The 21,809-nt window shown below is 30.4% G+C and overlaps 2 protein-coding genes across 5 annotated transcripts; both read left to right on the top strand.

Annotated features, from left to right (window-relative positions):
- The first annotated feature begins 3,887 nt into the window (after window positions 1-3,887).
- Window positions 3,888-8,716, top strand: PTAC6 (plastid transcriptionally active 6). The gene is made up of 6 exons (XM_020357156.3): window positions 3,888-4,443; window positions 4,536-4,604; window positions 4,764-4,868; window positions 7,002-7,121; window positions 8,193-8,282; window positions 8,356-8,716. The coding sequence occupies exons 1-6, from the start codon at window positions 3,973-3,975 to the stop codon at window positions 8,470-8,472; spliced, it is 972 nt and encodes a 323-aa protein (XP_020212745.1). The 5' UTR covers window positions 3,888-3,972; the 3' UTR covers window positions 8,473-8,716.
- Window positions 8,717-13,572: 4,856 nt separating this feature from the next.
- Window positions 13,573-16,314, top strand: LOC109798095 (agamous-like MADS-box protein MADS9). Of its 4 annotated transcripts, none has more exons than XM_029270873.2 (7): window positions 13,580-13,968; window positions 14,128-14,194; window positions 14,774-14,835; window positions 14,947-15,046; window positions 15,137-15,166; window positions 15,445-15,501; window positions 16,028-16,314. In XM_029270873.2, the coding sequence occupies exons 1-7, from the start codon at window positions 13,781-13,783 to the stop codon at window positions 16,079-16,081; spliced, it is 558 nt and encodes a 185-aa protein (XP_029126706.1). In that variant the 5' UTR covers window positions 13,580-13,780; the 3' UTR covers window positions 16,082-16,314. The 4 variants fall into 4 exon arrangements, with proteins under 4 accessions (XP_082933156.1, XP_082933157.1, XP_029126706.1 ...); XM_020358305.3 differs by having other exon boundaries at window positions 13,590-13,968; window positions 15,445-15,489; XM_083077030.1 differs by lacking the exon at window positions 15,137-15,166 and having other exon boundaries at window positions 13,573-13,968.
- Window positions 16,315-21,809: the final 5,495 nt, after the last annotated feature.

The following is a 21,809-nucleotide window of genomic DNA, read 5'->3' as shown; positions in this document are numbered from 1 at the left end:
TTCAGTACGGCCGTATTGGGCTTCATTCCCTCCACTTCCTTATTTTGAGCTATTCTAAGACCTCTAGACCTACAGAGAACCCTCCTAGGGCCTTCCAGGAGTCCTTCTGGCTGATCTTCCTTCAGTCTTCGAGAGTCTTCAAGCTTTATTTCCGACCCGGACAATTTTAGGGGTCTACATTGAGGAAGACTTAAAGGAATTAATTTGTACTACCTATACTAATAAGATGCATCTATTTTTTGGTAACTCGTCAAATAAGAACTCCATAATTAAGCAAGCGTGCTTGGGTTGGAATAATTTAGATATGGGTGACCTTTTGGGAAGTTTCTCAAAAGTATGCAAGTGAGAATAAAACATGTTGAAAAGTCTTGTGTTGATTTGTGGAGTCAATCCTTAATCTTAGAAGTGGCCAAACATCTCAAAAAGGGCTAGTCGCAGAGGGTTTTGACCAACGAGTTATGTGAAGTGTCACCATGTGAAGTGTCATGGAGTGGAGCCGCTAAGATATCAAATCTGAATGGTGTTACAAAAATAATCAACTCCTTTTGTTTGGGTGAAGCCCTTTGCAACAAGTCGAGCTTTAGAACATTCAATACTATTATCAGATTTATATTTGATCTTGTAGGTAAGGTGGGTAAAGGTGGAGGCTAGTGATGTCTACGAGACAGGACAAGTACGAGTAGTAGTCTCTTACTACCCTTTCTTATTGGATAAATATTTGTCTCGTACCTGTCTATATATCCATGCAAGTATTCATTAAGTGGACACTCGCATATTTTTCAATATCTATAGATATCCATAGATACTTGCAAGTAATTATTATAAAAAAAATCCGCATACTTTTTTTAAATAATTAAACTAAATGATAATTTTTTTATTTTAATAATTATAAAACTTTGCAAAATAAAAATATGCATTAAAGAGGTTTTAAATAATTAAATTGGATGACAAATTTTTTTCTTTCAAAAGTTATTAAAATTTGCAAAATAAAATCTACATAAAAAAGTTTTAAATAATTAATCTGGATGACTTTTTTTAAAAAATAGATGTTATAAAATTTTGCAAAATAAATAGAGTATCAGCAGGTACGAATACCTGTAGGTACAGATACTATGATATCCGTACCCACACCCACTAACATATGAATATAGAAAGTACTCATACACATTCTTCGTGAGTACCCATTTATAATATCCATTTTCTACTCATTACGAATTTTATCCACAAATACTTGCATATATGAATTTTTTTAACATCCTTAATGGAGACATAAGCAAGGCATCCAAAAACCTTGAGATCCAAAAAGGTTAGGGGATTATTATAAAGGAATTCAAAGGGTGATCTTTTCTTAAGTGTTGGGGAGGAGGGCACGCAATTGATAAGGAAAACAACATGACAAACTACAAATGACCAAAAAGATTTAGGGATATGAGATTGGTATATGAGGGCACACATAACATTTAAAATACGTTGGTGTTTACTCTCAACAACTGAATTTTGTGTGAGTGTTTTGATGTAAGAGGTTTGGTGAATTATGCCAAAGGTATGATACAATTGTGGCATGTTAAACTCAAGCCCATTATCAAATCAGATGACTTTTACTTTGGAATCATATTGTGTATTAACACAAGCAAGGAAATTAAATATAAGGGTTCACACCTCAACTTTTGATTTCATAAGGTAAGGTCATGTGTGTCACAAGTAATCATCTACAATAGTTAAAAAATAATGGTGACCATGAATTGATGGTATTTGTAAAGGACCTCATATATCCATATGGATAAGGTCGAAAGGTTTTATTGTTTTAGTAGTACTGTGATTGAATGGAAAGCTATGTTGTTTGGAAAAATGACATGTCACAAATGAAATCTTTATTACATTTGATATATGGAAACTTTGAAGAAAGGGTATGAATCACATTAGAACATGGATTGTCTAAACAAAAGGGCTAAAGATCAAACAAAGTATAATTATTTGCACAAGATGTGCTAATAGTAACATATGAGTTGATGAAGGATGCGGGGCATGATGTAATATGTAGAGACCCTTAGTGGCTTTAGTGTGCCTAGTCATCCTCAAAGATTTGTTGTCCTATATGGTGCATATAGAAGATGAAGCAATATGACTACATTTAAAGAAGGAAGTAAGTTGGTGAATAGATAATAAATTAATTTTGAAGGAAAGGATACACCAGACATTCATGAGATATAGATTTTTGTTGAAAATACTAGTACCCAAATAATGGGCATATATTGTGGAACTATCAGGTAGGGTGACACTAAGGGGTTTAGTTTGGTGATATGTGGTGAACAAGGACAAGGTGGGAGAAACATGATTTATGGCACCAATATCTAGGATCCAAATGCTATAAAGAGTAGAATTACATGAAGAATGTGGGCGAGAAGACAACTCGATTGAAGTAGTACTCACCTAATTAGTATTGTGAGATGACAATTCAACTTTAGACTTTTGAAGTAATATAAGAATTTGATTATATTAGTCAGAAATTTGTTGTAAAATGGGCCATTAGATAAATTTAGATTCTTTAAAAGAGGGTTTAGAGGAAGATTCCTCAATAGTAACAAGATTCACATTGTTAGAGGTTATACTTCTATAGCAGGAAAGGGGGGAAACCATGTAACAAATAACAAGAATCTATGGTATGGTTAGTTCTCCACAGTGTGTGCAGTTAACCGAGCCTCTACCATATCCCCTACCTCTGCCATGACTGAGAAAACTAGAAATGCGACCAAAACCTCTACTAATGGAAGTATTAGTAGATTGTGTTGTTATGGTGGTTGGTTTAATAAAAAATCCACTAGCCACTTATCGTTCTTGTTAGAGAACAAGGGAGAAAACTTTGGTAATAAATGGTAGAGGGTCCATGGAAAGAATCTGAGTCTTGACAAAATTATAAGAGTCACTCAAGCCTTTAAGAAAACATATAACATACTCTTTGTTCTTGTTCTTCTGATGAAGTTTGCAAGAGCACAAGTTAAGAGTGTGGAATAAGTGTAAGGAGGTGTGGGTTGTAAAGAATCAAGTTTTTCCCAAAGAATCTTCATATCTATGTAGAAAGTAGAAATAGAGCATTCGCTTTGATGCATAGAATGAATTTCTTGAAGTGGGTTGGAGTTGCATAAGTGATTGCCTTGAAAAAATCATTCATGAAGATCAAGCCATAGTTCACGAATATTATCAATGCTGAAAACACTTTGTACAATTTGAGAGACAAGATTTCTTGTAATCCAAGATAAAACCATCAAAATACTACGTTCTCAAGTATCAAAAGAAGGGTCATAAGATAATAGAGCATGAGGGGAACAATCAATAAATTTGATTTTATTATTTGAAAGAAGAGTCCATCTCATTGAACGACTTCATGAATGGTAATTGGAACCATTCAATGGGAGGGGGGAGGGTTTAAAACAAGAATCAATCCCGAATTTTCACTAGAATACAAATATAGGTGGCTAGATGGATTCTTAGAAGGATCTTGCATGATCTAGCTAACATTAGAAGACGAAGAACTTGGAGATCCTATCATTGAAGTTTAGGAAGAAAAAAATATCGACAGAAAGAGAGACAAAAGGTGAGTAGAAAAGGGTTATAAAAATGTATGTATAGTCATCTATACTATAATTTAGCAAATCAAAAAATAAGAATCCTAGCTAACCATAAGTAAAACTAACTATAACTATCTTATGTTGTTGTAGTTATCCATTCTAAACAATCAATGGACATGATAGAGAAGTAACCACAAAGACTATTTTGAGTCTTTTTCAAAATATAAAAAAATAAAACTAAATTAATTTTTTCAAAGGATAAAAAACTAAATTGAATTAAAAAAAAAAAGCATATAGTTATTGATCAAAATGTTACCCGCTTAAAAGTTATTGATTCCGCGATCTTATCCACCTTCTATCTTCTTCTCTTCTCTTCTCTTTTTCCCCCCTAAACCCTTCAAAACCCATGGCCATGACTCCCACTACCTCCACCTTCTTCTTCCTCTCATCGCCACCACTCTCTCCCAATCCCTCCTTCCTCCCTTTCAGACTCAAACCACTCTCTAAACCCTCTCTTCTCCTCCTCCGACCCCCCTCAAGGTCTCGCCACAACCCTTTCTTAACCCGCGCCGACGATGACGACGCCGACGCCGCCGGCCCCGACCACTACGAGATGGACGAGGACGAAATGGAGGACCTCGACAACAAGAAGGACTTCGACATCGAGTACGACCCCCTCGTCGCCGCCGCCGCCGCCGACCACGACATCGCCGTCGTCGAGAGCGACACCTTCGTCTCAACGCAGGGCTGGGACTCCGACACCGTCGTCGACTACAAAATCAACGAGGACGAGTTCCACAAGATCACATTGCTCGATTGCGACTTCTTCATCCGCAAGCCCCCCGACCCCGACAACGACGTCTACGATTTCAGAGAGGTTCCTAAATCCTAATTCCTAACCCTACCTCTTCCTTTTGTTGTTGCTCAAACTCTTCAGTCTTCACCGTTGAATTCAATCTTTGTTTGTAGATGTATGTTACTCCTCCGGATACAGATGTTTATTCAATCCCCAAGGTTCTCGCTCCAATGCCGCAGAAGGTAGGGTTCATTTGTTTGCACGAGTTTAGTTTTTCGTTGATTATTAAGCCAATTAAAAATCATTTTAGATGTTTTTCGTTCTTGCGTGACTTCATTTTGCTCAATTTGTTTGCATGACTATATATTTAATGGATGCTGACTTTTTGGTCAAATGTGTAGTACATTAGATGCGCGCAGAGTGATTATGGAAGCTACAACGTGACGGAGCCACCTATTGATGCGCCTCGAGATCCTCTATATAAAACTGAGAGGGAGATTCTAAAGGTATGGGCAGCTTGTTGAATTTGAGGCTGTAAGTAACATGTTAATTACTGTGCTTCTTACTATTTTGATGAAAATTGGGGATGTAAGGTGGATACTTGTTGAAGGAAGAGAGAACGTAGCTGCTTGAGAGATTGTGGGCTTTACAGTTGGGAAATGGATTGGGTGACTTTGAAGAATCAAGGTCACTGTGATTTTGGAGAATCAAATTCACCGGGAATTTCTCATTATTAACCACTGGTGGAGTACTGGTGGACAGTCGAGGCACATGTCTCTATTAAAAATAAAATAAAAATAAATAATAAATAATAAAAGTATATTAATTTTTTTTTTTGGTAAAGATAGGAAAGATTACAAGGATGATCGCAATGAGGATTGAACTTAGGTCCTCATGCTTCTAACTACCCCGATCCTTCCCCACCCAATCACTAGGCTAACCTTAGTGGTTAAAAGTATATTAATTTAATTGGTATTGTGATTAATCCATTAATTTTAAGTTCTTAAATTTGATTAAAAAATATATTTTTTTAATTTTTTAAAATAAAAAGGTCTAATGGTAATGGTAAAAAAAAATGGAGATCAAGGTAGTTTGTGAAAAAGTTATCCCTTTTATATATTAGTATAGATTAGATCAATGTTTCTCTTTTATATTTTTGACAAGTGTCCTAAAATGTTACAAAATAATTAAAACACTCTAGTAAAATATAAAATTTACAAATAAAAAGAATTTTATTTTTCAGGTTTAAATATTTTTTTTCCTGTAATATGCCTGTTTTTCATTTTTTATTCTTATAAACTTTTCTTGTAATTTATTTTGGTCTCTACTGTTATTTTTTTTTTTAGGTTTTGCATGACATGTCCGTTAAATAGGCACCATTTCAAGTGAATTTTAGTCGTTTTGTGTTTGACATGTCATGCATAAACAGTGAAAAAGTAACGGTAGGAACTAAAAACAAAAAACCTGATATATTGCAGGGACAAAAAATATTTAAGCCTGAAAAATAAAACTCTCTTTCATTTTTAATTCATATATTTTATATTTTGTTGAAATATTTCCTTTATTTTGTAAAATTTAGGACACTTGGAAAAATCTGAAAGAAAAACATTTATCTAATGGTTGAAAACGGTGTCTTTGATTCTCCAAAAGTCACTGAATCCATTTCCTTAGAGCTGTGAAATATTACTGAACAATCCTCTTATGGAATACAATTAGGCAATGAGCTTTACTTGCCTGAGTTTGAATGTTTCTCACTACTAGGTAATATAGGGTGAAATTAGAGGAATTAGTGCTGCTATATGCATGAGCTTGATCAATTACCAGCCAGGTATCTTTCCTTGGACATAAAGTCTATTTGGATACAAGTTAGAAGTGCTTTGAGAGCATCTTTATTGAAGAAGCTCTCAAAAACGCTTCTAACTTGTATCCAAACAGGCTCTTAGGCATTTTGATTGATTAATTGTTTTAAGAATCTAGTCCTCCTTTATGATTCTCACTCAACTGAAAAAATGGAAATCAATATATGTTGGCTTCTTTTTTGTGCTAATTATAACAATGGACAAGATTATATGATTGAAGGGAGTGACTTAGTGAGGTTATATAGAAAGAAGGGATGGAACTCAATTTGCACATATTTGTATTGAATAACTAAAATAGCTGTGCTTGACATGTCAGTATGTCACTTTTAATTTGGGAGATGACGTTCCATTTTGCTGGTTGAGATAAAACATTGGAAGATATATACAAGTTTCTTGCTGCATTTTATTTTGAGAATGTTCCATATTAGGAATATTATATGATTGAACTAGATATGAAGTAATGAGGCTGGTCAACTTCGTTTTATTCATTGTATGCCTTTGTGAAGAATTTATTCCTACTTTTATGCATAAATACCTGTTACAAGCTGTGAAACAGAATGTGGCTCTGACTACGTGGGGAGTTTCCTCACCCCCCTCTCCTTCTCCTTAAGGATGGTTATTGTTTATTACATCTTCCCCTATAGTTACTATCGTAGAGGAAAATTTATTATAAATTTATAGCAAGAAGTAAAAAATGTCTTCAGAAGGATGCTCTGCTTTGGTCTCCTGAGTTCTTTCCTGTTAAAATGTCACCCTTATTGGACTTATTTCCTGTTACAGGTGTACCTGACAAAACACTACAAAAATCGGAGGATGGGTGATCCTGAGTTTGTGCTAGACTTTGAAGAGATTTATATTATTGATTCCAAAACCAAGTCAATTACCAGAGCCAAAGTTTTGGTAAATAATTGTTTGTTAATTCTCTGTGTAGTTGCTTTTGGAATATATTTTTCTGTTTGTTGCAACTACATGTGCTTCATAGTCATTTTTCTCTGCCTTGAATTTAGATTTTACCTTATTGTTTTATTGCTTAACAATTTCTTTGTTAATGCTAGACATGAATTCATGGAAGTGCACCTTTGCTCAAGTTTAATGCTCTTGCATATAGCCCTAGAATCTTAAAATTCTGGAAAATATCATCACATGATGTTCAAAAGAAATAAAAAGCTCGGATTGAATTTATGGATTCAATGAAAGTTCTAAGATGAATGGTTCTTGTCTATAAATATATGTGTTGAGATCTCACATTGATTAGCACCATAACTAATGTAGTCCTTATACGTTTGAGTAGTTTTCACCCAACAAATTGATTTTTAGAGTTGTGTTAAGCCCTAAGTTTTAATTCTAAGATGATATTAAGCTTGTCACAAATATGTTATTAGGTGAGTCATATTTGTATATGTTGTTGATGTCTTATTCCTAGGTGTGACGGGGTATTATTGTTGGGCGTTGGGCCACTTTCATTTGTTCATAATCTAGATGCCAAGTCAACCAGAGATATGATCCATGTAGTTCTTATAAGGTTGGGGAAGTTTTCACTTTTCAGGTGAGTTTTGTGAGATCAAGTTTGGTATATTCTAAGATGGATATCTCTACCTAGACTTTAGGTCTCAGACTATTGATGAGAGATCATAAATCCATTCCACCTCTGCATGCTTCTAGTTATGTTGAAAGTTGAGATGGATATTGTACTTTTTCATGCGACTGTGTTGCATATATTGATTGCTGTATGATCTCTCAGACTTTAAATACGCATGATAACTCCAGATGGCTTTTCCAATTTTATAGCCTGTAATTTATTTATATTGTATTTAATTTAGAAATTTTGATATTATGAAGTTTCCATCTCTGGTAAACTATTTTTGAAGAATGACTCTGAAAACTGTGGGACTGTTGGTTGTATTTCAAAAAGATTTCTTGAGTTGTCCGTAATGTTAACATTTAAACTAATCATGAATGTGCCTTCTATAGGTAACAGCTCCTGGAGGGAGAACTAGAGATAGAAAGAGCGACTTGCTTGTTATATCTGATCGTGGGAGCTCCTTCAAAATAATACATGCGGTAGCTATTTGTTTCCTGAATCATTTGTTATTTTTCTTTACATTGCACCTCTGATGTGCCATCTTATTCGCAGAGTGAAAAAGAGGATCCAACGACTGTGATAGAAAAGCAAGAGTGGGAGAACAGCAGACAAGAAATGGAGAGACATCTTAGAAAGCTTAGAGACTTCAGCATCTCAAATTGGTTTTGAGTGATTAAAAGATATTGAGATTGCCTCACGGACATACACAGCATGTTAGGGAGATCGAACTTGGGCACATGCATACGGGCAATTAGACTTAACCTTACATTTTTTTTCCTAATTGTGCGCAAGTTTATTATTGATCATATGTATATTTTGTTGTAACTTGTTAAAGATGCGGCTATTGGAATTCAATGATCTACGAGAGTGATATGCTGTTATGGCCTAAAGTTCAACGTTTTCTGTTTGGATATATTACCTTCCATTTTAAGCCAAACTCTGATCAAACCAACAGAATGAAGAATAGAATATATTTTTTCTCCACTGATGCATGTATATGCTAATGAATGAACGTAATCACAGATCAAACTTCAAAATATTTTTATTTGATTGCAATTATATATATATATATATATATATATATATATATATATATATATATATTGCATTTGAAAATTATTTAAAATTACAGTATTTTTTAAAACTTCCCAAAATAATTAACTTTTGACTGTTATAAAACCTTAAGCAAACACATTATTTTAAAAGTAATTTTGTTTAAACAAAAATTCGTGAAAAAGATGAAACTAACGGATTTTTAATTCTCCTAAACTGTATTTAGTTTTCAAAATTGATATCATAAATTTTTATTTTAATATTTAATCCTAAAACTTCATTCTATTAAGTTGAAGTTGAAGTTAAATTAATTACAGAGAAAAACTCAATCATTGACTTAAATTTTATTAACTCATTAGGTTTTTAATCTACTTGTAATTAAAGAGAGAAAATTTAAAGACAAATCGAAATGGGACTAAAGTATAAGATATCTATTTTGTAAAAGAAGTAAAATTTAAGAGTTAGAGAATTATTTTCACTAAAATTAAAAGACTAATAGTTTATAAAGCATTTGTTACAAAATGTTTTTTTTATTCAGTCTATTACTAATATATTGGTTGAGTATAATTTTTTTTTTTAATGTAATATCACTATTAAAAAGTTATGATGTCAACAAACTTGATATACAAGTCAACAAATTGATAATAATTTGTTATTAAATAACGATATAAAAAAATTATATACATATATTATTTATTCTACCTCTCACATCTGTACTAATTCATGTTAGCCCGTGCTAATTCGACACTTGTGTCAACGAAGGGAAGGATGGGTATGCAATAATAATAAATTAATGTTTTACAGCTTAAAGTGTATTCCATAAAGTATTCTTTGTATGAAGTAATTTTATTCGAGTAATGGAATCAAATATTTCTGTTCATTTTTTATATTATATTTGATTCATTTAATTTTTTAAAATGAAAAAATTTCCTTTAATTTTTTTTATGTTAGTCCAGTGATCACATTACATGCTTACAAGTGCTCTCTTCGGTGCTGCTTCCTCATGTACGATGGCTATCCTGAGCTTCCTTCTTCAACTTCATTTTCAACAATTTCCCATATTCAAATTCACAACATCAAACACCTAGTTGGCAATAAAAATGATGAAAAAATGGGTAAATTTCTAAAAATTAAGCAGCAACGGGTACTGACAAATAATTTCATTTGAAAACAATACAAAAGAGTGAAGATGCAAGGTAACAGTGGCCCTAAGGGCTAAGATGTTGATTTGGGCATAACTAGAATCTCCCTAGTTGAATTCCATTTTAGGGTCTGCCTATGTTTGCAGCTCTTACCATCATGAGAAAAGATGAAATGAAGCAGGGAACATTTCCTTTATCCTGAGGTAATATTGTGGATGTTCAACTGTAGTAGTCAACTAACTTTGAGTACAATGCCTGGCCTTCTAGCCTGCATATGTAGATTAGATTAGATGCTGTTAAATCAAAACTTTACGAGCTTCCTAGCTACCTTTCTGAAATTGACTTGGAATGCTTAATTGAACTTGACAAAAAATAGGTCACAAGAAAAGGGCTATGTATTAAATTACTATTAGGGCTGTGTTTTTTATAATGCTTGTTTCTATTGATCTCAATATCCGTGATCCCCATTTTATCATTTTTTTCACATCAAAATGCATCATTTGCAATTAATAGTTGCTTCTATGATCCATCTGTTGATAAGAATCGGATTGAATTTCTTGACTCTAGGTGAACATGAATCTTATACTTTCACGTTCAATATAGTTGAATAGGATGCTATAAACATTATGTACTGGGATCACCCATCTTGGTTAAAATACATTTCCTGTATAAATGGTTTAGCCTTTTTTTTTTTTTATTCAAAAGAATTAAATTTGGTTTAGGAATAGATAACATGACTAGAGAGAATCGGTGAATGAGTAGTTGATTTTCATTAATTTAATTCCACAATAAATACATATTGATTATAACTTAATTAAAAATTAAGTAGGAAACAAGAATATAATTGATAGAAAAAATAATTAACATTGTTTTGAACTTTAAAACAATTGATAAAGGAAAACAAAACTATTCCAAAAAAAGTAATTAAGAATAAATAAACCCAAAAATAATGTTGTATAAATTAAAGTAAAAAGTATATTTCCTAATTAATCTTGTATTAAAAATAACAATAATTTTGAAAGTTATTTTTTCTTACATTATATTTATTATGGGATATAGTGAGCAATGATTTACTTAATATATGTTGTTTGAGTTCAATTTTTTTTGGTAAATTTCATTCTAGCACTCGAGCTAATAAAATTAGTAATGTGCACTCTAATACTCTATCCATTAATAAGGCAGGATTCGAACCCTTGACCTTGCTTAAGCATAGATCAACCCTTACCGATGAATCACACGTTTGAGATTCTCATTTGACCACTTTACTCATATATAAAAATTATTAGTTTATTTTAAAAAATATTTTACAGTATGTATTTTGCGTACTTTTTAATCTATTTTATGAGTTTTTCATAGATAGATTTTCCACTTTCCGTGATTTTCAATATTATTGGTAATTAGTTTTAGAGTTTTGTTATCAACTCGCTAACGAAAAAACAAATCACTGACTATATAAACATTTTTGGGTCTACCCTAATAAGATGATGTAATAAACATTTTAAAATCTAACTATAATTCCAAAAAATATTCAAAAGAGTTTATGGTTAATTCTGATCTTATATGTCTTACTCTAATTTATTTTTTTTTAACAAAAAAAAAAAAAAGACAAGATAAGGTTTTTGGGAAGAAATTTTTTCTCTTACAGTTTTTGGGATCAATTTTAATGGATATATATATATATATATATATATATATAAATATATAAAATACTAAAGTATTAAAATTAATAATGAGTTTTTTTATTCATGTAATTTTTTTTTATTGTAATCAATAATCAATAATGAATTTAAAACTACCTGTTGACGGAAAGTTTCAAAGAAAAAATTGTATCTACACTAATAATTTATACTCATAATTAAGGAGTTTGTCTCATTTATTATTCATAATTTATTTACTTATTATTGTTAAAAAAAATATGAAAAACTGTCATAAATATTAAAACAATAAAAAATTTCATAAAAAATATCATTTTTTCACAAAAGCACGAAATGTCTTTTTTTTTTTTTTTTTTTAATGAAAGTATAAAGTGTATTTTTTTCTTACTAGTTTATTGTATTACTTGTTTTGTTGACTACCATTAAGAGATTTTTTCATATTAACTAAATTTGTATATTTAAGTATATATAATATATATTTCGTGTCATGTCAGAAAGTTTAATATTGGAATATTTAACGATAAAGAAGTGTAATTCAATCCAACCTTTAAATTGCAAAGATCTTAACATTCCTTTAATTTAATTTAAATTATTTTTTAAACAAATAATCAATAAAAATGAATTTAATAATAACAAAGAACTTTTTATTAATATAGTATATATTTTCACATTGTCATTAAACTATAAATTAGAACAAAAAATTATTTATCAATGAACCTAACTCAATTAGTTAGATAAGGTGTATGAAATATTATAAATCTTTTAATATTTAATTTGATTCTAATAAACAAATAAATAAATAGCTAACAGTGATTTTGACCTGTCCAAGATTTTTGTCAAATTGATCGTTTAATTCTTGTTCGAGTTGTCATTATTTTGGCCCTCCAAAAATTATGACTTATTTTTTAATATTGAAAAAAAAAATGGATTGAATATACATGCATGTTAATCTAAAAAGTCTTTACACTCACAAATCACAATCAATTAAAATACTTCTTAGTTATTCTATCAATTAATCAAAGTATATCTATTATATATAAAAAGTTAATAAAAGTATTATATATAATTTGTAACGATATAAATAATTTTAAATTATTAGTATATATTTACATATAATTTATTCTAAATAGATTGTGTTTGAGAAACATAACTCAAACAATATAATTTTAAAAAATGCCTATATATATGACTTTGTTTTGAAGGAACATTTCTTTCTATCAGCTAGCATATATGCAAGATTTAGCAGTTGTAATATATAGCTTCTTCCATTTCCTCTTGAGTTTGTCATGTCATGCAATCTTCCAGCCATAGCTAGTACTGATTTGAGGGTTGAAGTTTCTACCAACCACACCTTTCAAATCAGAGGTTCCACTCACCGATTAGCAATCACTAATGCTAGGTTGTGCCCAAACTCCTATTCATGAATTAATTTGATGGATAAGCTTGAGGTTCTTCCTTTCCATTGTGGTTGGAACATTTTAATTGTTTTCCCCTATGCCCTTTTACACCTTACTTTAAAAAGCTTTCATTTCTTGCACACAAATGGGAATAATAATCCCTTCCTTTCGATTTGATGGTTGAGAACCCCACAACTAGTTACCACTACCCGTCATTCAAACCCTAAAAAAAGTTAACCACACACAGCAATACAAGTTAATCAAACACCAACATATCATGTCAAACCTGCACCAAAACCTTGTTTTAAGCATATAGTGTAGCACACCCTAAAAATCTACATACTCTTGCAATGAATCCAAACCCTTCAAAATATGGAAACAATTCCAATTAAATGAGCAAGAGAGAGATTCATGAAGAAACCAAGGGTTAAGAAAATGGATCACAAGTTCAAAACTGATAAATTACAAGGCTAGTTAAATAAACATGAAATAAAGGCTGTTGAATTGGCTTTGTCACAAACCCCTAAACAACCACTTCCTTTCTGTGCCACTCAGAAAGTTGTTCATCCACAAACCCATAATGGAATGCTCCGCTATTACTTTTCTTGCTTGCTATGTACCCTCTTTATCTTCCCACTTCTCCATATTCCACTGCAATTAAGAATCACAAAACATAGAGAGAGAGAGAACAAAGAAAAGGAAAGAAGAGAAAGGTTGTGAGTTGTGAGATATGGGGAGGGGTAAGATTGAGATCAAAAGGATTGAGAACTCAAGCAACAGGCAAGTTACCTACTCAAAGAGGAAGAATGGGATCCTTAAGAAGGCAAAGGAAATTAGTGTTCTATGTGATGCTCAAGTTTCCCTTATCATCTTTGGTGCTTCTGGAAAGATGCATGAATACATCAGCCCCTCCACCACGTAATTATTAAGGACTTCTTATGCTAAATTTTTATTTTTCTTTGTTACATCAAGAAAAGTTCAAGTGCAGGAAAATATACATCTCTTTTCACTTATCTGCAAAACTCACTTTTTTTTTTCTTTCTGGGTTAATTTGGATCTTTAATGTTGTTGGTTAAGGTTGATTGACGTCCTGGACAGATACCAAAGAGCCTCTGGGAAGACCCTCTGGGACGCTAAGCATGAGGTAGGTTTTTCATCTTTGAAAAAAAAAATGAAAAACAAAAAGCATGTTGTAATTTGCTTGATTTGCCTCCAAGAAAACAGCATACGTATATAGTTGTTTTGCTAAAAGTATGTTCAGTCCCAAGAACCAATGATTCTCTGAATAGATCTACATTTGGAACATGTTCTCTTAGTCCTCTCTATATCTATATATATCTGAGTGTTGTATTTGTATCTTATATATATATTATCTTACATCTTATTGACAAAGAAAGGCAAGAGTAGTAGTAAGAATAATCTATATGAATGGATCTGACTATAAAACAATATTCACTTGCTTCCTTTTCTTTGCAAAAGTTTCAAAAGCTAAATGGTAGGAGTTAGGAACAAAGATGTGATAAATGTCTCTCCCTAGGGGTCGATGGATCTCTCTCTTGACTACACTGACATTGCAACCAGCTTTTGGCTAGAGCCAGATCTACTGCAAATAATGTTCATTTATTTGAGAAAATTTGCTTTCTCTCGTCCATTTTTGTCTAAATCTTTTGGGGGGACAAAATATATGTTCGGATTTACAACAATGTTGTTTAACTCACTGCAGAACCTCAGCAATGAAATTGATAGACTCAAGAAAGAGAATGACAGCATGCAAATTGAGCTCAGGTATTTATAAACATTGTTGCACCTTGATTAACTATTGCTCTAGCTAGCTATATATACCATATAATATATAATCAATATCATCTCTTATTTCTGATGAAGTGTACATTTCAGGCACTTGAAGGGGGAGGACATTACCTCACTGAATTACAAGGAACTGATGGCTCTAGAGGATGCCCTTGAAAATGGACTCAGTGGTGTCCGCGAGAAAAAGGCAATTTTCTTTTAATATATACTAATCATAGCTTAGTTAGCAAACGTTAAACAAGTTTCACCTTATAGACCTTCTTTGTTTGTGCCACAGATGGAAGTGCACAGGATGTTCAAGAGAAACGTACGTGTGGAGCTTTTTATATACATTGATCATAAAAATTATTATAAGTTAATTAGCAATCATATAATCAATTATAAACTTCCTTACGCGCTTAATTTTTAGTATTAGTTGAAATTTGTTTTAAACTAAACCATAACAAATATAAAGTAGAACTCATAATTTTTTTTTTCATATTTTTTCTATGAATTTTTGTTAATAATAAAATATATATTATTAACATTTCTCGATCGTGATAAAAAAAATACTGACTCTTATATAACTCCTTTGCTGCTGCTCAGGGCAAGATTTTGGAGGAGCAAAATAAGGAACTGAATTTCCTTCTGGTAAGTGGCAACGTACGTGTGTCTGCAACTTCTATGTAACACATTATTATTGATAAAAAGTTAAAAACACATCTTCTAAGCCCGTATAACGATGAATTTCAATTTGTTATCATATATAGTCCCAAATGCTTAATTCTTATTTGCCACAGTTTCTTTCATCTGTTCCATAATTGCAATTTTTTGTTTTTTTGTTAATTGAACCATGTGCGGACGAAAATAAATATAAAATATATACGGCTCAACTTAAGCACACACTGGAGACAGGAAGGAGATGAGAATGAAGGAAATAAAAATAGAAGAAAAATAAAGAGAGAATCATTCTATTATCAAATTTGTAATCTCTTTTAACATGAGGTTAACCATGATGTTATATTAGGTACTAGTTGATTATTTATATATATTATCTCTTTCCGAGTGTTGATTCGTTCTTTAAGGAAATGTTTAGTATAATCCTCAGGAAAATTTCATGAACCATCGAATGAAACTAACTGTTTTAATTGTTCTGTCTATATACATATATATACATATATATACACAGCAACAACATTTGGCACTAGAAGGTGTGGGAAACATGCATGGACAGTGGATATGACAAGATATCATAAGGGGATTCAATTCACATATATATGCCACGAGCAGCCAAAAAGCACAGCCAAATCTTCAAGAAAGAATGCAGATTAATGGCTGTTGTTGTCTAATTAGTTATGCTCAAAGTCTTAAGTTATATGAACTTCTAGCATTTCTGATTTCGCCCGTATTTTTTAAAGCTTTGTGTAGACACTAAACCTTGTTACACGGTGATGGAATTTGGATTATGAGACGATATATTAGTGTGTATCAATTAGAGCATATGCTGCTACATTCAGCTGTGAAAAATTAATGCTATATTCTCACACTTTTTTTTTAAACATTATCTCACATTTATTGTTAAATATTTATTATAAATAACTAAATTTTATTAATAAATTAAGTAAGTAAATAAATAAATACTATATTTAAAATTAATAAATTATTTTATATTTAAAATTTGTAAAAATATATTTTTTAAGAAAAATTATATTTTAAATTTATAATTATATTTTAAATTCTATTATTGATAATTTATTTAAAATTTAATTTAGAAATAAATATGATAAATATAATTTGAAATAGATAAAAAGTAATTAAAAAAATTTTAAAACTCAAAATACTTTAAAATATTTCATTAAAAAGAAGTTTTTTAAAATATTCTCGCATAATATAATTATTCTTATTTAACATGTAGGAGTCAATTGATTAAAAATTTATTAAAAATTATAAAAATTTAGTAGATCAAACACTCTATTTGATAAACTTTTCTTATGATTTTATAGTTTTAACGAATTTTAATCAACAAAAAGAGTGTATTTAAATCATAGTTGCCAATTCCACATTAGAGCGGAGCGACCAATCCTAAAAAAGGATAGCAAATACATCACTATTCTAATATTACTAGTAAGAAGAAAAGAATTCCATGTCATCTTGAAAAATAGATAATTTTTTATTGAAGTTTGTTATTTTTATATGGCTAAATTATATTTTTAATCTTATTATTTATTTTAAGAATTCAATTTAGTCTCATTATTTTTAAGAGATTCAATTTTAATCTTTTAATTTTTTTAATATAATCAATATTGTCCTTTCACCCAAATTGACATTAACAATGTTAATAAAATCAAATGAAATGATAACATTGAATAATTTTTTTAAATTAGAGGATCAAATTGAATATAAAAAAATATTAGAAACAAATTGAATAAAAATTTATATAACATTTTTTTTTGTTAAGATAAATTTAAATTTCTTTTACTAATCTTAACAAGACCATGAATGACAATGAATTGAATACATGGAATTAAAGAAAATGATCCACAATAAAGGAGTTATCTAATAAAAAAAATATAGATAGCTAAAATAAAATTTAAATTTATCTAGACAAAAAAATGTGTGATAAATTTTTATTCAATTTATTCTCTCTATTTTTAAAATATTCAATTTGGTTCTACTATTTTTAAATGATTCAATTTAGTCTTCTAATTTTTAAAAGATGTTCAATGTCGTCCTTCCTTCCAAATTTATAAACGTTGTTAATGTCAATTTGGACAAAAGGATAATATTGAACATTTTAAAAAAAATTAGAGAGCCAAATTAAACCGTTTAAAAATAGTGAGACCAAATTGGATATTAAAAATAGATAGAGGAACTAAAAGTATAATTTAACCTTCTTATATTTATGATTAAGGCAAGGGTAAAATAGGTATAAAAAATTTATAACTAAATGAAGTAAAGTAATCTTCTTTATTAATAGTATTTCATATGTGTGTATAATTTATATATATATAAACAAAAAAAATAACTCAATTTGATGACATCATTCCAAAGGGTGTCAAGTCCTAAAAGGGTCAAAAGGAGTAGGTTAATTAGGCTTAAAGGAAGTCAGATCAAACTCGTATTGAGCTTTGAGTTACTTTTAGTAGCTTATTTTCTCTTTGTATATATTTTTCTTGTAAATATTTTCTTAATTTCTGAACTTGTATTTTTGGGTCAAGTAGTTTAGGAATTTATTGCTTTGTAATTTTTATTTTAGGGGTATAAATACTATTTTAAAAGGGTGCAACTAAAAAAACGTTATTTGGACTTATTAGGCTTGAATGACCCATGAGCACTACTTTGGTCTTATGTGTGAGAAGTCCACTTGTTTGAAGCAAGTGTGTTGGACATCCAACATGGAGAAGACAAGGTTGTCTTACAAACCATTCAAGGAGTCAACATGTCACATGACTTTGTCTAATTACACTATACATACAATGGTAAATGTCAACCTCACATTGGTTCTATATCTAAAATAGAAACATGAGTCACACTTTCCTTACTTCGTCATGTGACAAGCTTTCATTGTCTTTGGGAGGAAAATATTCAAATTTAAATTTTGTAACTGTGGTTAGTAGTCTTGAGTTTAAGTTAACCTAACTTAGGTTACACTTAACCTATGTTAGCCTAACTTGTGCCACAAGCTTCTAAACCATACAACCTACATCATCTCCATGCCCATTTGAATCAACTTCGAGTAAGAAGGTTTCTCCCTAGGCTTGCCTTTATGAGATCCATGTTTGCACTCAATAAGAGTGACCCACCACTTTCTAAGAATCATAAAAAAAAGGTAGTTTTTCATACACAAGATTCACAAACCCTTCACATTCAACCAAATTTTGATCATGTAGATCATACTTAAGGTTAATATCCACAAAAACTTTGGCACAATAGCCAAAGGTCTTATTAGTTGTGGCATTATCCAGAGAGAGGGGAAACACCCACCCTTTTAGCAATAGTAAACAATATATGTGGACACCAATATTCAAGAGGGAGACCAAGAATCCATACCCAACATTGTGCATTTGAGTTACACATCGACGATGGATTAAAACTAGGAGCCTATGCAAAAAGACGTGACATCCTTGGTTTGGTGCTCCAAGGAATACCAGTCAAAACCCGACGTTGATCTTTAATAGAAGAGAAAGAAAACTGAAAGAACCCTTTTCCTATTGAAATCATATGCCACTACCGAAGAGGCTTCCAAAGATCTTCCAATGTAGAACAAAGGACGTTGGACGTTGGTAGTTTGGTACCTTTCAAGAGCATTAATCGATTATGTAGATGCATTTTGCAGCTATAAAGACCCACCTGATAATCATTCTTCAGGATAGTAATCGCCAAAGCATCTCCCTTCCAGCAAGGAGTCAAAAGTTGGCTTAATGGGACATCACATGTGTTCTATAATGCTTGAGCAAGGGATTTATTACGAGAAACATCTGGAATAACCACCTTAGTGGTTGATGAAGAGTTATCAACATGAAGGAAGGATCAAAGTATGAGGACATTGCTTGCCATGATTACATGCAAAGCACATACAAAACCCTATATAAAAGTTCATTTGACACTATAATTGAAATTTACCTTTTATATAAAGTATTATGTCCATCAAAAGTATAAATTGAAGATAAAATAGTTATAAGAAGTATAATGGTGTTAAAAAAGTGGAGACCAAAAATAAATTATACAATTGATATACCCTTTATATATAGTAGAGTATAAAAATGGAAAAGATACATACTATGTCTCTATATATTTGTTAAAAAAAAAATAATAGAAATTATTAAAAAGATAACAATGGTGATTTTATTTGATGAAAAAAATAATTATTTAATAATTATTGTTATTATGAAAGATAATATGCAGTCACTAAAATAATCTTTTGTTATAATGAGAAATAGATATAAAAATAAAAATATTGTAAATAAATATAGATAAATAAGTTAAACGGTAATTGAGTTTTAAGAAAAGTGAAACCAAAAAGTGATATAACATTCATAAATAGTATAAATTATTATGACAAGGTATTTACATTTGTTTAAGATATTTTTTCTATTTTTCACTTTTGCTATTTTTTTTTAAACAAAACAAATTTTCCTAGCAAATGTTATGAATTTAACAATAAAAGTTGTAATATTTATTAAACATAAATGTCTAAAAAATACCTATTTTACAAATTATACCAAGAAAAATAATATATAAACTAATAACAATCTTATCCATACATATGCATAAATTACTTACTTGTTAAATTAAATTGTTATCTCCTAAGAACTAATGTCAACTATTTTCATATGTAATATGCACCAATAATATATCATTTTGACTCTTCCAACGATTGGACATTATATATATATATATATATATATATATATATATATATATTATACTTGTTATTATTTTATAAAATAAAAAATAACAAATGTAATTGAATAATCAATTTAGTGAATTTCATTTTACAAATAATTGTTAGATAATTTTGGCGTTACAACTTGTACTTAGTTTAATAATTTTATATTTATTAGAATCTCTTGTTTTTCATGAATATCTAGATTGTTATGGGTTCATGTAAGGTAGTTAGAGTTGTCAAAGTAGATAATCTAGTCTGGTCTAGTTCATCACAGGTTGGGCAACAAGTGGACTAACTCAACTCGACTCACCTTTAAGTGAGTTTTTTAAAAAATCAACTTGACTTAGTCCAACCTACTATGAGTTGACTCACTTAAATTAAAAATATATATATATTAAACTTTATATATATATATATATATATTATAATCTTATATTTTAGAATTACTAAGTTAACAAATAAGACAAAGAAAATGTCAAGAAAATTAAACATCATCCACAACCAACTTAATCAATTTATAAAATTAAAGTTGTTGCATAAAATATTAACAAATAATATCAAATTGACACTAAATATCATAATTCACAACTAGTATGTACATAATTTAGTTAATGATAAAAACATATAATCACATAAATTAATATTTGGGATCCTAAAATATAAAATAAAATAAAAAGTATACTAGGTGAACCAACCAGTGAGCTAACTTGACTTACAATGGGTTGTGGTGAGTCAGGTTGTAAGTAAACCGAGTTGTAAGTAAATCGGGCAAAATTTTTCTTATGATCGAAACAAGCCAAAATTTTCTAACCTAACATAGCTCAAACTTGTGGTGGGTCAAACTGCGTAACATTCTATTTTCTAAAATAATAATATTATTAAAATATTATTATATTATGGCCAAAATTATTATTTATTTTTATACGTGGAGAATTATTTTATTATATTAATTTATTTAATTTAGTGGGAGAAGAGAAATGGGACGGGTTAACCTGGTTCAATGAGTTTTTAAGGGAGTGATTAGACAGAGTTATCCTAATCAGCCTCATTTAACTTTCTAGAAGGACTAAGAGAGAAAATGACAAGAAGGAAGGAACTCTAAGGAGAAGTACTCAAATTGTCTCAAACTGCATCAAATTGTTTTAGATAATAACAATAAGGTATAGGGAGGGAAGTGAGTCATTCATGTGTGGGAATACAAGAGATGATGGGTAGTGGGAGCAATCCCTAAATTCTTAAGATTTTCTATTTTTATTCTAACATTGTACTTAACAATCCAATTAAGCCAATCGTGAAAATATTGTGTGCTCTCTGTTTGCTCTTAGTGTTAGGCGTAATTATAATTAAGTTGGGTGTGAAACGTGAGAATGTTGTATGCTCTTTGTTGTTGCTTGGAGCCAGGCCCAGCTTGGTGAAGCCTGATGCAGACTATGAATATGTTATATATTGATGAATTTTGATGATGGTTGTGAATGGTGTAATGTCTAGTGGAGACTACTATTGTATGATTAAGTATGAATGGTGTGTATTTGAATGATTTAATGTACAAATGGGAGTAGATTTAGCTTTATATTTAATTATG

The sequence above is a fragment of the Cajanus cajan genome, chromosome 6 (assembly GCF_000230855.2).
Source record: "Cajanus cajan strain Asha chromosome 6, NIPB_CcT2T_4, whole genome shotgun sequence".
Classification (NCBI taxonomy): domain Eukaryota; kingdom Viridiplantae; phylum Streptophyta; class Magnoliopsida; order Fabales; family Fabaceae; genus Cajanus; species Cajanus cajan.
The sequence above is the reverse complement of the archived record's forward strand: the minus strand, read 5'-3'. Positions and strand labels throughout refer to the sequence as shown.

Excerpts from the sequence above, each read along its gene's own strand:
- LOC109798095 (XM_029270873.2), top strand. The coding sequence starts at position 13,781 with ATGGGGAGGGGTAAGATTGAGATCAAAAGGATTGAGAACTCAAGCAAC. Across the intron at positions 14,836-14,946 it reads AGCATGCAAATTGAGCTCAG|GCACTTGAAGGGGGAGGACA; the intron begins GTATTTATAAAC and ends TGTACATTTCAG. Across the intron at positions 15,047-15,136 it reads GTGGTGTCCGCGAGAAAAAG|ATGGAAGTGCACAGGATGTT; the intron begins GCAATTTTCTTT and ends TTTGTGCCACAG.
- PTAC6 (XM_020357156.3), top strand. The coding sequence starts at position 3,973 with ATGGCCATGACTCCCACTACCTCCACCTTCTTCTTCCTCTCATCGCCA. Across the intron at positions 4,605-4,763 it reads TCGCTCCAATGCCGCAGAAG|TACATTAGATGCGCGCAGAG; the intron begins GTAGGGTTCATT and ends TCAAATGTGTAG. Across the intron at positions 8,283-8,355 it reads CCTTCAAAATAATACATGCG|AGTGAAAAAGAGGATCCAAC; the intron begins GTAGCTATTTGT and ends TCTTATTCGCAG.